A 17,967-nucleotide genomic window follows, 5' to 3' on the forward strand; every position below is an offset into this window, starting at 1 on the left:
CATCTTGGCGGGAGGCTTTTTCTGACTGATGCATTTATTTGTACTAACTGAAAAAGGCAGCCGTTTCTCTGATTGGCTCTCCATTATCACATGAATTATTGCTAATTGGTCGCTTTGCAGGATAAGCCACACCTTGTAGTTCATCTCGAATATGTAACTGGAACCGCCCAAGTATTTCCAAAGTGTAATTCGATCCATTTTTAATTCAAATGCCACAGAGGACGGATCTCCCCAAAAACCACCAATTTCCAGCCGAAGGCCCATTGTGCCTCTGCTGGCTCTTTGACACAGCGGCTGTGCTTAATCCCAAACCGCCCGCTCTTCTGTCCCTAATAATGTAGGTTACTCATTCTGGGTTAGGGGTGGCTGCTGACACTCGGGGAGGGGTGAGTGCAGAAACTGGGGGAGGGTGGGTGCAGACACTGCGGGAGGGTGGGTGCAGACACTGGGGGAGGTTCGAGTGCAGACACTGGGGGAGTGTGGATGCAGACACTGGGGGAGGGTAGGGACAGATACTGAGGGACGAGTGGTTGCAGACACTGGTGGACACTTGGCGCCTTTCTTGGCCATAACTGTTTACCCCCCCCCCCGGTGGTAGCCAGCTCAATTGCTGCCATCTTGGGCAGGGCGCCCAGGGCAGCGGGCTCAACTGCCGCCAACTTAGTCAGGGCGGGACTCACGGTGCAAGCGCGCCCTTTGTGTAGGGTCAAAGTGTGGCGGGGTTTCAGCTGTCTGTCAGTTTGATTGATCACATGTTTGTGCCCAGGTCAGTGACCCCTGAAAGGGAGCCTTATTGTTCTGATTGTTGTCTGCTGACCCTGGGCCCGGGCTCATCCTATTGGGCCAGTCCAGGGTCACCCGATTGGGCCAGCCCAGGCTCATCCTATTGGGCCAGCCCAGGCTCACCCTATTAGAGAGCACCGGCTCAACCAATTGGGCCAGCTCCGGCTCACCCTATTGAGCCAGACCTTGCTCATCCTATTGGGCCAACCCAGGCTCACCCTATTGGGCCAGCACATGCTCACCCTATTGGGCCAGCAGAGGCTCACCGTTTTGGTCGAGTCCCGGCTCATCCTAATGGGCCAGCACAGGCTCACACTATTGGGCCAGCACATGCTCACCCTAATGGGCCAGCCCAGGCTCACCCTATTGGGCCATCACATGCTCACCCTATTGGGCCAGCCCAGGCTCACACTATTTGGGTCAGCCTAGGCTCACACTATTGGGCCAGCCATGGCTCATCCTATTGGGCCAGCCGAGGCTCACCCTGTTCGGCCAGCCGGATCTCACCCCATTGTGCCAGCCCGGCTGATCCTATTGTGCCAGCCCGTGCTCAGCCTATTGGGCCAGCCCGGGCTCATCCTATTGCGCCAGCCCAGGCTAACCTATTGGGCCAGCCCAGGCTGATTCTGTTGGGCGAGCCCAGGCTCAAACTATTGGGCCAGCACAGGCTCGCCCTATTGGGCCGGCACAAAAGGCCCAGAGACCAGCAGAGAAAATCCGCAGCTGATTGATTTTATTCTCACTCTGCGCATAGCGGGTGCAGGACTGAACCCAAACATGGAAGCTGGAGATGATGAACATCATCGGCCTTTGAATGTGGAAGGAGCAATGTTTGGCTGTTCTGACTGTGGGAAAATATTTCAAACATCAGTGTGACTGTAAAAGCACCGCCTCACACACCCGATTGAGAGTGTTCCAGTGCACGGACTGTGGAAAGAGCTTCAACCTGTTACAAAGCCTGAAAAAATATTGCACCACTCACAGTGGGGAGCAACTACACGTGTTCTGTCTGTGGACTAAACTTCAACTGATCGTCCAACCTGGAGAGACATAAGGACACCTGCACCATGGACAAACCGTGGGAATGTGGGGACTGTGGGAAGGGATACAGTTCCCCGTCTGATCTAGGAATGCATTGTTGCAGTCACACCGGGGAGAGGCCGTTCACCTGCTTTGTGTGTGGGCAGGGTTTCACTCAGTCATCCAACCTGCTGAAACTCCAGCGAGTTCACATTGTGGAAGTGTGGGAAGGGATTCACTCAGTCATCTGAATTGCGAGTTCGCAAGTGACTGCAAGGGGTGGGTACTACTGTTATTACTGCTGTTAATCGCATCCTGACTGAATCGTGTCTGTTCTGTCATTTGGGATTTATTTCTGCTGATATTACCAACCCCGAAAACTGGGATGGAGTTTAATATTTTCATATTTCAAATAATACAATGTGTCGATATTTGATATATCAATGATAAGAGGAGACTAATTGATGTCCTGTTACATTTTGGTCCTTTTCTCCTTTCTAACTCTAGATTGTTTCAGGTCTCATGCCTTTTGTTTCTCTCAGGGGCAGGACCCAGTTCCTTGTACCTTCCAGTATGCCTCTCTTTACCTTGGTGTCCAGAGTAGGGATAGCTATCACGCCTGGGATCACTAATCACAAAACACATCTGTTAATCCCTTTCAGCTACAAGACTTAGCGCGTTCCTGGCAGCATCTCTCTCACCTTCAATGTGTGAATAGAGCATCGTGCAAATCTGGTTTCAATTTAAATTTGAATACACTCAGTAAATGTATTTAAAGAAAAATGTACAAGTAATTCCATCACATCAAGTAATTGCCAAAGGTTTACAGTCAATAAGATGAACAAGTGAAAATATCACGGCCCAATAACACAGCTCTATATTCACAGGAGAAAGTCTGTTATCGAACACCTAGAATGTCAGTTGGTGAGATGAGAGACTGAATCACTTTCCATATTCAGCTGGTGAACGGCCTCTCTCTGATGTGTTTTCACCCAACGTGCATCTGCATCCATTCCGACTGTCCCCACATTTACAGTGTTGAGCCAGCTGGGCACACAAGTCTCACAGGCTAGACGATTGGGTGAAGGTGCATCCATACACTAGAACATGTGTCATGTTTCTCACCGCTGTGATTGGTGTTTTTCCAAAGGTTGATGATAAGGTGATCCTGATGAATCCGGTGAATCTCTCAAATCTTGACGTGATGTTTGGTTTCAGTTTCCCAGCTGTAGACCCTCCCCTTCTAATACCCTGCAAATGGAGGTTACAAACGTTATTACATTAAGTACAGGATAGACATTTCCACTGGGTTAGGCATCAGAGTCAAGTCCAGTCCTGCCCTCAAATGAAATCCACACACTTCCCAGTTGAGATTATTTCCTAGTTGAGGACATTGGATCGCTATCAAGAGCTGGGGCACTGGCTAATTTTTTAGCATATTTATCTCAGTGGTAGTGAGGACAATTATAACCCCTGAACTGCTGTCTTGACTGAGATCAACTAACAGCACAGATCAAGGAACTAACTTGGGAACTTTCCAGTCAATATTGCAGTGTTCGAAAATTGGGGGGATTGGGGGAGGGTTAGAAATAATATTTTGAAACACATTTTACTCCAGCTTTTAATGAAACCTTCGCAAAACTGCACAAATTGTGAAGTCTTTCCAAAATCGAGTCAAATGGATAATCAAAAGAATTTAGAAATCGCAAGTCACTGAAATAGACAGCTTTACAATCACTGCACAGTACAGAAGGGAGCGACTGTTAATGGGAGCTCGGTTCGTGGACTGTTCCTTTAAGTATAATTAGGCAGTGAAAAAGGAGTACGAGCCCCTTCAAATATCTGCTCCATTCCCCCAGGTTTGGGAGCAGCAAACGCGCGCGGTCTCCTTATATCTTCACACAGCAAGCACCGCCGGTGGGCTCTTGCAAGGTCCTAAAGGCGTACGTAAATAGCGCATCTGGTTAAGCACAATAACTGAAAAGTGCACACACAAAGTCTTTGCTATATATGTGTGTGTAAGCAAAACACGACTTTCTTAATGTTTGACAGTGAATTCCAAAAGATAAGCTATTGCCTTCGCCAGTTATTATCCAGCATTTCCTTGCTATTATTTACAATATAATTGCAGAGGTTTACATCTCTTTACCATTTATTGATGGCCCATTGTTTTGTGTACTCTTGTTTAGAAAGTAATGTCAAAATGACCATTCCGTTGCCAAGGTGACCATCTGTGAGCAGTATTCAGTGGGAAAGGGGATTAAATCTCACCGAGGATAATGAGCAGCCACCCACCAGTCCCTGCACTTTATTGCCCAATGATCACCTCACCATCACACAGAAGCTCCTCCAATTTACCTCCAGTGTGGATAACGTGTGTAAGTGATGTTAAAAATTAAATTGTAGGGATAAAAGAGGAGTTAGGGTGAGGGGTTTGGAGAGTAGGGTTGAAAGAGGTGTTGGGGTGATGGGTTTGGAGAGCTGGGTGGAAAGAGCAGTTGGGGAGGGGGAGGTGGAGAGTAGTGGTGAAGAAGGTGTATGAGTGAGTGTGATTTACAACCCTTTAATTGCCTTTGTTGAACTATGATGTGGTTTATTTTTCCTTTAAAATGTTTTGTACTGTTTGTTTCACTGAAGTTAGACGTGAGACAGCAGTTCCTTGCAGGCACTGGACTGTTGCTGGTGAATTAATGTGGGCAGTGTTAATTGGGAAAATATTTGAGTGGGATCATTCTGTGCTGATTGCGTGGCTGGGCGGCGGGTTTGCCCTCAGTCCCAGTGATGAGGTGTTATTGACACCAAATCCAGGGACTACTTACATTGTGACACCAAATCCAGGGATCACATTCATTGTGACTGCAAATCCAGGGACAACTTACACTGAGGCTTCAAATCCAGGGACCCCTTACACTGAGGCACCAAATACAGGGACCAATTACAATGAGATATCAAATCCATGATGAATTACATTGTGACACCAAATTGAGTGATTAATAATACCGTGACAACAAATCCAGGGACCAATAACACTGAGGCACCAACGCCTTGGACCACTTATACTGAGACTATAAAATTACATCAGATATAGGGCACAGAAATGAGCCATTCGGACACACCAGTCCGTGCCGGTGTTCATGGTCTGCTCGGTAATTAGAGAGCCTCAGTATGGGGATTGGCCATGCCCGTGAAAGCAGCTCTAGTTAAGGGAAAAGGTGGGTAATGAATGAAGATATGATGGTGGAATCAGACGGCGACTGGTGAGGCCTGGTGACAGATTATTGTCAGAAGCACTTTTCAAGCAGGCTGATGATTAAATGTAACCAGCACCACAACTGTATCCGTATGATATTGTCCCAAAATCCCCAAATCTAATGTCACTAATTCATTTTTCTGTGAGAAATGTAGAGATGTTAAAGAAGGGAGGAAATGTGGCTTGCGCAGGAACGAAGGTTCCTTGAATGATCACATTGTGAGGCTGTTTTGTGACTCGTATGTGAGAGGTTAAAAGCATGAAATGTAAAACGGCAAGTTCAGTGACAATTATATTTCCAATAGTGCTTTCCACGTTAATCACTATATGCTAAGCCGAATATCGTATTGACTATCCCAATCACTAATCCCAATCCTAACAAATAACCACAAACCACACCCACTCACCACTAAACCTACATCTAAACCCAGCCCCTAACCAATGCTAAGAACATAAGAAATAGGAGCAGAAGTAGACAATCTACTCCCTTGAGCCCGCTCTGCCATTCAATAATATCATGGCTGATCTGGTCTTGGCCTCAATTCCACTTCCCTGCCGTCTCCGCATAACCCCTGACACCCCTATCTTTCAAAAATCAGTCTATCTGCAACGTAAATATATTCAATGACCCAGCCTCCGTTGCTCTCTGGCGTAGAGAATTTCAAAGATTCACGACCCTCTGAGAGAAGAAATTCCTCCTAATTTCTGTTTTAAATGGGCAACCCCTTATGCTCAGACTTTGCCACCTAATTCTCGATTCCCCCCACAAGAGGAAACAGAGATCAGTGGCGAAGCTAAAGACTCGATAAAGGAAGTATTTAAACAATTATCTTTATGCAAAATAATTCTGCAACGTATGTTAGTAACAAGTAAATATAATCAACTAACCCATCAAAATTAGCAAAGACAATTACAAAGACCAGAACATTTCAAATGCGATCAAATGCAGTATGTGTGGAGATCTATTAACCGCATTGAAAAATCATTAAACAATATAGAAAATAATGGAGTTCCATTCATAAGCAAGATAGTTCTTTCAAGGAACCTCAAATGAGTGTAAAGTGAGACACGCCAGTTCAGTCTATGACATCCACAAGCCGTATACTTAAACGAAACAAGCTTGGGATTTGATGTGGCAAAAGATGAACTGCGTGAGAAGTGAAATAATCTAGAGTAAGAAAAGGCCCAAAATGGAAGGGAAGGGAACATCAATTAGTCTCCCGTGCAGCGGCACGGTCCCGGCCTGCATGACCATCAGCAGGTCAGGGCCATCAGAGGGAGCAGTGTGCGGCGGCGGCATTCCATTGGAGAATGGTGACGGCTGCAAAGTCACGTCGCTAATTGCAGTGCGGGCAGCACAGCAGGAGGGGCGAAGGAGCAGCAAGTGTTGAAAGAAGGACGTTACCGGGGCCCAGGAGAGGCATGGGTCTGCGGCCCAGAAGGGGCAAGGGCCTTTGGGCAACATGGGCCAGCCCAGACTGCTATATGTATGCGCTCAGTCCGTGCAGCAGAGCTGGTCTCCAGTCGTCTGGGGAAATCCTTACCTCTGGACCAAGACCGAGCTCTGTCAAGCCAGTGTGGTGGCTGGTGTGGAACGGCCACCACGCGTTAAAAAAATCCAATCGTAGGCATCTTCCACCCTTCAAGATGTAGCTCTGGATCTGGAATACTAGGTCCTTCATTAAAACACCTGTGAACTCATTTCTTTTTGGCGTGGAAGCAAATCACCCTCGCTTCGCGGGACTGCCTATGATGATGATGGTTTTGGAGAAATCACATATTCGACACACGGTGTTTGAAACAAGCTGATTTATTTTATATTTTTGCAGACATTAAACTCCAGCTCAGGTTTAGGGGTTATGAAGAGCAGCAGAAACAAAGTCTAAGTGCCAGAATGAACATGGTTCAGTGCCCAATGCAACCCCAGTAAATCCTGCTCCATTCGCTAAAGTGGCCGTTACTATTTACCCAGCATTCCCCGCGACGGAGAATGTGCCGACCCCAGATTTCAGGGGCCCAATGCGCAAGCGCGGGACCTGGCTGTATTTGGAGCATGCGCGGTGCGTGTAATTGCGGAGCTGGGATGGTGAAATGTGCTCCGGAAAACAGCTCAAATTCAGCGGGTCGGAGGTGAGTAATGGACCAGCGAGTAGCCAAGGAGGCTTCATAAACAACTGGAGCCCGCCCTAAGCCCAGATTAACAACCGGAATATCGGCGGCTGCAGCCTTGAGGTTTTCTCCCGGTCACAGGTCCAGGGTAACGGCGGCCATATTTGTACAGGAAGGAAGGGTCAGTCCTCCTCCATCTTGATTCAGTGAGGAATAAAGCGCATGAGCGGCCATCTTGGTAAAGTAACAGCTTAGTTATTTATTCATGACACCTTGGATTTCTCACCATCTCCGATAGGCGCTGCTCAGTGCTAAGCTTCTGATTACATCCCAGACAATTGTAACAGGAAAGCCACAGAGCTGTTCACTCCCAGGGTTAGAATCCCCATGTACAGTGCCAGGGTTAGAATCCCCATGTACAGTCGCAGGGTTATTATCTCATAAGTACATAATAACATAAGAAATAGGAGCAGGAGTGGGTCATTTGGCCCTTGGAGCCTGCTCTTCAATTCAATAAGATCATGGCATATCTGATCATGGACTCCGGTCCACTTCTCTGCCTGCTCTCCATAACCCTTTAATCCCTTATCGCTCAAAAATCTGTCTATCTCTGCCTTAAATATATTCAATGACCCAGGCTCCACAGCTCTCTGGGGCAGTGAATTCCATAGATTTACCCACTGAGCGAAGAAACTTCCCCTCATATCAGTTTTAAATGGGTGGCCCCTTATTCTGAAACTATGCACCCGAATTTTAGTTTAACCTATGAGTGGAAATAATCTTTCTGGATCCACCTTGTCAAGTCCCCTCGTTATCATATGTTTCGATAAGATCACCTCTCATTCTTTTGAACTTCAATGTGTATCAGGCCAGCCTACTCAACATATCCTCATCAGCCAACCCCCTCATCGCCGGAATCATCCTCTGAACAGCCTCCAATGCAAGTATATCCTTCCTTAAATACAGAGAAGAAAACTGCACGCAGTATTCCAGGTGTGGTCTCACTAATACCCTGTACAGTTGCAGCAGGACTTCTATCCCCCTTGCAATAAAGGCCAACATTCCATTTGCCTTCCTGATTATTATGCTGTACCTGCATACTAACTTTTTGTGTTTTATGCACAAACACCCTCAGGTCTCTCTGTCCTGTAGTACTTTGCAATTTTTCTCCATTTAAATTATAATTTGCTTTTGTATTATTTCTGCCAAAGTGGATAACCTCACATTTTTCCATGTTATAATACATCTGACAAATTTTTGCCCGCTCATTTCGCTTGTCTATATCCCTTTGCAGATTTTTTATGTTTTCAATTTGCTTTCCCACCCATCTTTGTAACATCAGCAAATATGGCTAAATTACAATCGGTCCCTTCTTCCAAGTCATTAATATAGATTGTAAATAGTTGAGGACCCAGCACCAATACCTGTGGAACGCCACTATTCACCGGTTGCCAACCGGAAAAAGACCCATTTATCCTGACTCACTGTTTTCTGTTAGTTAGCCTATCCTCTATCGATGCTAATATACTGTCCCCAACGGTATGAGCTTTTAATCTTGTGCAGTAACCTCTTATGTGGCACCTTATCAACTGCCTTCTGGAAATCCAAATACACCACATCCACTGGTTCCGCCTTATCCATCCTAATTATTATATCCTCGAAGAACTCCAGCAAATTTGTCAAACATGATTTCCCTTTCATGAAGCCATACTGACTCTGCTTGATTGAATCATGCTTTGCCAAATGTCCCACTACTGCTTCCTTAATAATGGTCTCCAGCATTTTCCCAATTACAGATATTATGCTAACTGGTCTACAGTTACCTGCTTTTTGTCTGCCTCATTTTTTAAATAGAGGCGTTACATTTTTGGTTTCAAACCTGTTGGGACCACCCAAGAATCCAGCGAATTTTGGCAGATTACTACTAATGTGTCCACTATCTCTGCAGCCACTTCTCTTAAGACCCTACAATGGAAGCCATCAGGGCAAGGTGACTTGTCTGTCTTTAGTCCCATTATTTTTCTGAGTACTACTTTATTATGAATAGTGATTGTATTAAGTTCCTGCCTCATGAAAGCCCCTTGATTATCCACTTCGGTATTACTCTCAGTGACCGAGTGCTTTACTGTAATTAAACTGTTTCTGTCAGATATTAACTGCTGCACGGACCCAGAAACACTCCCACTTCCTCCTCCCTCCGATGTTTCTGCAGAATTGCTTTGTGAAGACGGGCTCATGGAGAGAAACACCCTGCAGGGAATAATCCCAAATTGAGCATTTCCAAGGGGCAAGGCTCACAGCTCTAATCATTCTCTGTCCTTTCCACCCAGGCCCAGTTCATTTGCTCAGATTCTGATAACAGTAAATTGGGAAAAGTGCACTTTGATTTTTACAGGCTGAATTATTGCAGAGAGCTGCGCATGCGCGGTTCAGCCTCGCCCCCTGTGTCGATTCCCAGTGAGCAGAAGAGCGCATGCCCCCACTCTCCCCCAGCCCTGCCTGTGATCACCATTCAATCAGTGAGCGGTAGATTATCGTTTAAAATAGCCGGGAATGGAGACACCACGGCCCCGGGGTAAGGCAGCGAGCAGAAGCCTCGTTACAGCAGCCTCGTTACAGCAGCGCAGCACTTTGGGAGCGTGTCTGCAGATGGACTCAGAGATCGGCACTGAGTCCGGGGGGAAACACAGCCTGACAGTGAAGATGTGAGGAGTTTCACAAAGTGCATATATTGCAGGCACCAGGAGAGGAGTGTGGGAGAAGATATTTTAAAGAAGGGTTATATTGTTTTGGAGAGCTGAATTCTCCAGAACCATGTTGCTGATGATCGAGAGATACATGGTCACTCCCTCAGATACATCATATTCTCCCCCGCATCCTTATCTTAGAACTAATAATGTTCTCATTATTATTCTCAGAGCAAAATTCTTCAACCAGCCAGAACAACTATCATCTTTCTTCCACCCGGAACACAAGGTACAGTGCAGGCAGCTCCTTCTCACACACAGTAAGTCGATTATCATTCACAGAGCGCAGAGACACTGAACTGGCCTCAATCCTATTGTCACAGGCAGCAGAAGATGTCAGTCCCAAAGTGATCCGAAGTGGCAGAGTTACATTGTGAATCATACAGCCACATGGAGCAGTATAATCACATGCTGTTTCACCATTGAAACAGATCACACTGACAGGTACATTGAACACACACACTCACTTGCCAGAAACTGACAGGTAGTGAATAAAAGACAATCATCTGTCAGAAAAAATGTCAAATAGGGCATATAAACCAAACTCGCATATCAGAAGCTGACGGTTACAGAGCAAAAGCCATATTCATGTTTCAGAATCTGATGGATTCAGTATTTACACCACGAACATACCAGAGGATGACAGGTGCAGAATAAAACCCACATTCCCGTACCATAGACTGACAGATACACTATACAACACACACCCACATATATGAAAGTGACTGGAATCCCCACTTGCATACCAGAGAGTAACCGGTAAAGTGTAAATCCCATGGGCACATATCAGAAAACTGAAAGGCAGGAAGTAAAATTGTTACTTGCATCGCAGAAACTTTTGGGGCAGAATAAAACCCACACACACACATCTGAAAAATGATCGGTCGAAGACAAAATCTTCACTCACATATCAGAGAAATACAGGTAAAAAAGTAAAATTGATTCTCACGTTCACATACCAGAGACATGCAAATACAGAGTAAATTCCACACAGACATAGCAGGAACTGACAGGTACAGTCTAAAATCTACAATCAAGTAGCAGGAACAAATAGGTACAGTCTAACATCGTAGAAACTGAAGCACAGATTCAACCTGAACACACAACAAAACCTGACAGTTACAGAAAATACACACACTTGCATATAAGAGACTGAGAGATACAGTACAAAACCCACACTCACATATCAGAGGCTGACATATTACAATCCATATTCTCATAACATAAATTGACATACAGTGACATGCCCAGACTCACGAACCAGGAATTGACAGGTACAGGGTAAAGATCTCTCTTTCATTCCAGAAACTGACAGGTACAAAGGAAAACCAACTCACAATTAAACAGAAACTGGCAGTTATAGAGTAAGGCCCATAATCACATGTCAGAACTTGACAGAAACCGCATAAAAGCCAGGCTCCCATAACAGAAATGGAGATACAGAGAAAGGCCCACACTCACAGAGCAGAGACAGATAGTTACAGAGTGAAACTCAGACTCATTTACCAGAGACCGACAGATTCAGCATAAACACTCACCTCCATAACACAAATTGACAGTTAGAAAGTAAAACAAATATTCTACAAGGAATTGATGGTACACAGTAAAACAATACAAACATAGAGGAGAATGACGGGTATGGAGTAGAGCTCACTTTCACATAACAGAGATGGACAGATACAGCACAAAATAAAACACTCACACACCAAGAATGGAAAGAAACATAGAAAATAGGAGCAGGACCAGGCCATTCGGCCCTTCGAGCCTGCATTGCCTTTCAATATGATCATGCAACTTCAGTACCCCACTCCCGCTTTCTCTCCCTATCCCTTGATCCCCTAAGCCGTAAGGGTCACATCTAATTCCCTCTTGAATATATCCAAAGAACTGGACTCCACAACTTTTTGTGATAGAGAATTGCAGAGTTTTACCTCTCTCTGGGTGAAAAAGTTTCTCCTCATTTCAGTCCGAAATGGCTTACCCCTTATCCTTAGACTGTGACCCCTGGTTCTGGACTTCCCCAACATCGGGAACATTCTTCCTGCATCTAACCTGTCCTGTTCTGTCATAATTTTACATGTTTCTATGAGATCCCCTCTCATTCTTCTAAATTCCAGTGAGTGTAAGCCTAGCTGATCCAGTCTTTCTTCATATGTCAGTCCTGCCATCCTGGGAATTAGTCTGGTGAACCTTCAATAGCAAGAACGAACTTCCTCAGATTAAGAGACCAAAACTTACACAATACTCAAGGTGTGTTCTCACCAAGGTCCTGTACAACTGCAGGAAGACTTCCTTGCCCCTATACTCAAATCCCCTCGCTATGAAGGCCAGCATGCCAGTTGCTTTCTTTACTGCCTGCCGTACCTGCATGCCGACCTTCAGTGACTTGATCTACCATGACACCAAGGTATCTTTGCACCTCCCATTTTACTAATCTGTCACCATTCAGATAATCTGCCTTCCTGTTTTTGCCACCGAAGTGGATAACCTCACATTCATCCACATTATACTGCATCTGCCATGCAATTGCCCAATCACCTAACCTGTCCAAATCACCCTGCAGCCTCTTTGCATCCTCCTCACAGCTCACACTGCCACCCAACTTAGTGTCATCTGCAAATTTGTAGATATTACATTAAATTCTTTCATATAAATCATTTAATGTATATTGTAACTAGCTGGGATCCCAGCACTGAACCGTGCGGCATCCCACTAGTCACTGCCTGCCATTCTGAAAAGGACCCGTTTATTCACACTCTTTGCTTCCTGTCTGTCAACCAGTTTTCCCTCCACATCATTACATTACCCCCAATAATATGTTCCTTAATTTTGCACACTAATCTCTTGCGTGGAACCTTGTCAAAAGCCTTTTGAACTTCCAAATACGCCACATCCACTGGTTCTCCCTTATCCACTCTACTAGTTACATCCTCAAAAACCTCTAGAAGATTTGTCAAGCACGATTTCCCCTTCATAAATCCATGCTGACTTGGACCGATCCTGTCACTGCTTTCCAAAAGTTCTGCTATTACATCTTTAATAATTGATTCCAGCATTTTCCCCACCACCAATGTCAGGTTGACCGGTCTATAATTCCCTGTTTTCTCTCGCCCTCCTTTTTTTAAAAAGTGGGGTTACATTAGCTACCCTCCAATCCATAGGTACTGATCCAGAGTCCATGGAATTGCGGAAAATGACCACCAATGCATCTACTATTTATCGGGCTACTCTGGGATGCAGACTATCAGGCCCTGGGGATTTATCAGCCTTCAGTCCCATCGGTTTCGCTACAACCATTTCCTGACTAATAAGGATTTCCCTCAGTTCCTCCTTCCCGCGAGACCCTCGGTCCCCTTGTATTTTCGGGAGGCTATTCGTGTGTTCTTTAGTGAAGACAGAACCAAAGTATTTGTTCAATTGGTCTGCCATTTCCTTGTACCCCATTATGAATTCACCTGATTCTGACAGCAAGGGACCACATTTGTCTTCATTAATCTTTTTCTCTTCACAAATCTACAGATGCTTTTGCAGTCAGTTTTTTATGTTCCTTGCAAGCTTACTCTCATATTCTATTTTCCCCCTCGTTATTACACCCTTAGTCCTCCTCTGCTGAATTCTCAATTTCTACCAGTCCTCAGGTTTGCTGCTTTTTCTGGCCAGTTAAAATGCCTCTTCCTTGGATTTAACACTGTCCCTAATTTCCCTAGTTAGCCACGGTTGAGACACCTTTCCTGTTTTATTTTTACGCCAGACAGGGATGTACAATTGTTGTAATTCATCCATGTGATCTTTAAATGTCTGCCATTGCCTATCCACCGTCGACCCTTTAAGTATCATTCGCTAGTTTATCTGAGCCAAATCACGTCTCATACCATCGAAGTTCCCTTTAAGTTCCGGACCCTAGTCTCTGAATTAACTGTGCCGCTCTCCATCTTAATGAAGAATTCTACCATATTTTGTTCACTTTTCCCCAAGGGGCCACGCAGTAGCAGATTGCTCACTAATCCTCTCTCGTTACACAAGACGCAGTCGAGGATGGCCTGCTCATTAATTGGTTCCTCAACGTATTGGTCTGGAAAACCATCCCCTATACACTCCAGGAAATCCTCCTCCATAGTACTGCTACATGTTTGATTAGCCGAATCAATATGTAGGTAAAAGTCACCCATGATAACTGCTGTACCCTTATAGCACGTGTCCCTAATTTCCTGTTTGATTCCATCTCCAACCTCCCTACTAGTGTTTGGTGGTCTGTGCACAACCCCAACTTACGTTTTCTGCCCTTTGGTGTTTCGCAGCTCTACCCATATAGGTTCCACATTATCCGAGCCAATGCCCTTCCTTACTATTGCATTAACCTCCTCTTTAACCATTAACACTACCCCACCTCCTTTTCCTTTCTGGCTATCTTTCCTGAATATTGAATACCCCTGGATGTTATGTTCCCAGCCTTGGTTACCCTGGAGCCATGTCTCAGTAATCCCAAATACATCATATCCGTTAATAGCTATATGAGCAGTTAATTCGTCCACCTTATTACAATGCTCCTCGCTTTGAGACTCAGAGCCTTCAGGCTTGTTTTTTTAACACTCCTTGTCCTTTTAGAATTATGTTGTAATGTGGCCCTTTTTGATACAGAATGAAACCCACAGGCAATTACCAGAAATTGACAGTTAGAGGATAAAATCCACACTCTTGTAACAGAAACTAACATAGAGTAAAACCCTCATCCACATATCAGAGATGGACAGATACAGATTCAAATTCACACTCCCATACCAGACATCCACTATATAAGAAAATAAGAACATAAGAAATAGGAGCAGGAGTAGGCCTTATGGCCCCTCGAGCCTGCTGCACCATTTAAAACGATCATGGCTGATCGGATCATGGACTCAGGTCCACTTCCCTGCCCGCTCCCCATAACCCCTTATTCCCGTATCGGTAAGACAATGTCTATCTCTGTCTTAAATATATTCAATATCCCAGCTTACACAGCTCTCTGAGGCAGCGAATTCCACAGATTTACAACCCGCTGAGAGAAGAAATTCCTCCTCACCTCAGTTTTAAATGAGTGGCCCCTTATTCTAAAATTATGCCCCTTAGTTCTAGTCTCCCCTATCAGTGAAAACATCCTCTCTGCTACCTCCTTGTCAAGCCCCCTCATTATCTTATACATTTCAATAAATCACCTCTCGTTCATTCTTGTGAATTCCAATGAGCAGAGGCCCGACATCCTCAACGTTTTCTCATAAGTCAACTGCTCATCTCTGGAATCAACCTAGTGAACCTTCTCTCAACTTCCTCCAAAGCAAGTATATTCTTTCATAAATATGGAAACCAAAACTGCACGCAGTATTCCAGGTGTGGCCTCACCAATAACTTGTATAACTGTAGCAAGACCTCCCTGCTTTTATACTCCAGCCCCTTTGCAATAAAGGCCAAGATTGCATTGGTCTTCCTGATCACTTGCTGTACTTGCATACTAACCTTTTGTGTTTCATGCACAAGTGCTCCCAAGTCCCGCTGTACTGCAACACTTTGCAATCTTTCACCATTTAAATAATAACTTGTTCTTTGATTTATTTTCTGCCATAATGCATGAACTCACACTTTTCAACATTATACTCCGTCTGCCAAATTTTTGACCACTCACTTAGTCTATCTGTGTCCTTTTACAGATTATTTGTGAATTCCTCACACGTTGCTTTTTCTCCCAACTTTTGTATTGCCAGCAAACTTGGCTACTTTACAGTTGGTCCCTTCTTCCAAGTTGTTAATATAGATTGTAAATATGTGGTGTCCCAGCATTGATCCCTGCGGCACCCCACTAGTTACTGATTCCCAATCCGAGAATGAACCATTTACACCAACTCTCTGTTTTGTGTTATTTAACCAATCCTCTATCTATGCTAATATATTAACCCCAATCCCGTGAAATTTTATCTTGTGCAGGTATCTTTCATGTGGCATCTTATCAAATGCCTTCTGGGAGTCCAAATACACCACACCCACTTTATCCACCCTGTTCATTACATGCTCAAAGAATTCCAACAAAGTTGTCAAAATTAACTTTCCCTTCATAAATCCATGCTGACTCTGCCTGACCTAATTATGCTTTTCCAAATGTCATGCTAATGCTTCTTTAAGAATGAACTCTTCAACATTTTCCCAACCACTGATGTTAGGTTAACTGGTCTATAGTTTCCTGCTTTTTGTCTGCCTCCTATTTAACCGAGTGTGGCTCTCAGTCCCCGGGCAACACCGAGTGCGGCTCTCGGGCCCTGAATCAGAGCAACCGAGCCCAGCACCAGCGACCCCTGGGGGCAGCTCCTCCTCCAGACCAGGAATACAACAACTTGCATTGATACAGCAGGCCCAGCAATTCTCAGCCGCTCTGTATCAGGTGGGCGCTGGATGTGGAAGTCACTCAGTGGCCTACTTTTCTGGCTCTGTTCATTACATCAGTTTGAGCTGGATGGAGAGGGGGGGAAGTGGCTGGGTTTCTCCCCCAGTACTTCTGGGCCCAGTGGGACCAACAATTTCCCATATGGGCCTGTCGAGGGAGGTGGGTTCCCCTCCCTGAAGGACAGTAGTGACCCAGATGTGTTTTTACGACAATCTGGCAGCTTTCACGGTCACCTTTTTCACGTGCCGGCCCCACAAATGACCAGATTCATTAAGCTCAATATCACAACCTGCCTTGGTGTTTTTGTGGGTTCTCTCTCACACTCACTTTTTCCTGTTTGAATTTCACTTTACAGGGAGTTAAAAGGGGAGGATTTGTAGACTGGAAGCTCAAACCAAACATCACCTCAAAGATCTGACAGTCACTCGCTACATCGGGACTGGAATATCATCAGCTTTTGACCATGGAAGCAGAAGGCACCTTTCACAGTGGGGAGAAACGGTACACGTGCTCTGTGTGTGGACAAGGCTTCAGCCAATCGTCCAAACTGGAGAGACATAAGTGCAGTCACAATGGGGAGAAACCGTATATATGTGGGGATTGTGGGAAACGATTCAACTACCCGTCCCAGCTGGAAACACATCGGCGTGTTCACACCAGGGAGAGGCCATTCATCTGCACCGACTGTGTGAAGGGATTCACTCTGTCATCCCACCTGCTGACACACCAGCGAGATCACACTGGGGAGAGGCTGTTCACCTGCTCCAACTGTAGGAAGGGATTCATTCAGTCATCCGACCTGCTGATACACCAGCAAGTTCACACAGGGGAGAGGCCGTTCACCTGCTCCGAGTGTGGGAAGGGATTCACTACATCATCCAACCTGCTGACACACCAGCGAGTTCACACTGGGGAGAGGCCATTCTCCTGCTCCCAGTGTGGGAAGGGATTCACTACATCATCCAACCTGCTGACACACCAGCGACTTCACACAGGGGAGAGACCGTTCACCTGCTCTAAGTGTGGGAAGGGATTCACTGCATCATCCGACCTGCTGATACACCAGCGAGTTCACACTGGGGAGAGGCAGTTCACCTGCTCTGAGTGTGGGAAGCGATTCTCTCTCTCAGGCAACCTGCTGAGGCACCAGCGAATTCAGAAGTGACCGCAGGGGTTGGATTCTGCTGTTAATCGCATTCTGGACTGCATCGTTTCATTCTGACAGTTGGGGTTTAGAAATCCTGCAACGCTGATGGTAATAACTCCTGAAATCGACTGGAGTTTAATATTTGGGATACAGACACATAAATTAGTGTTGCTTTCAACACATTGCTGTGGATTTTTGTCTTTCCCACCTGAGGGTTTAGCATCACCTGGCTGGAGCTGAGAAAGGACAATCTGTGGGGAGGATTTTACAGGGAACAGAACTTCAGCCTGGACACAGTCCTTCAGGGCCACACAGAGATCACCTCATACTTCTGAACTCCAATGTGTACAGTCCCAAAGTAATCAACCTATCTTCATAAGTCAATCCCCTCATCTCCGGAATCAACTCTGGAATCTGCAAAAGACATGAGCAAGGACCTGAGGCTTATTACAAGAAACATATTTCATTACAGAAAAGGTAACACTGGGAGAAATGTTCAGTT

General features: G+C 45.4%; 1 protein-coding gene across 1 annotated transcript in view; it reads left to right on the plus strand.

Moving 5' to 3' along the window:
• Positions 1 to 17,483, plus strand: part of LOC139239575 (zinc finger protein 79-like) — a 31,157-nt gene extending 13,674 nt beyond the window's left edge. Inside the window, exons 5-6 of the mRNA XM_070868354.1 lie at positions 1,817 to 2,015; positions 16,806 to 17,483. Of these exons, the coding sequence (XP_070724455.1) occupies positions 1,817 to 2,015; positions 16,806 to 17,483 (877 nt within the window). The remainder of the gene's footprint in view (positions 1 to 1,816; positions 2,016 to 16,805) is intronic.
• The last annotated feature ends 484 nt before the right edge of the window (positions 17,484 to 17,967 follow it).

The sequence above is a fragment of the Pristiophorus japonicus genome, chromosome 28, assembly GCF_044704955.1.
Source record: "Pristiophorus japonicus isolate sPriJap1 chromosome 28, sPriJap1.hap1, whole genome shotgun sequence".
Lineage (NCBI taxonomy): Eukaryota > Metazoa > Chordata > Chondrichthyes > Pristiophoridae > Pristiophorus > Pristiophorus japonicus.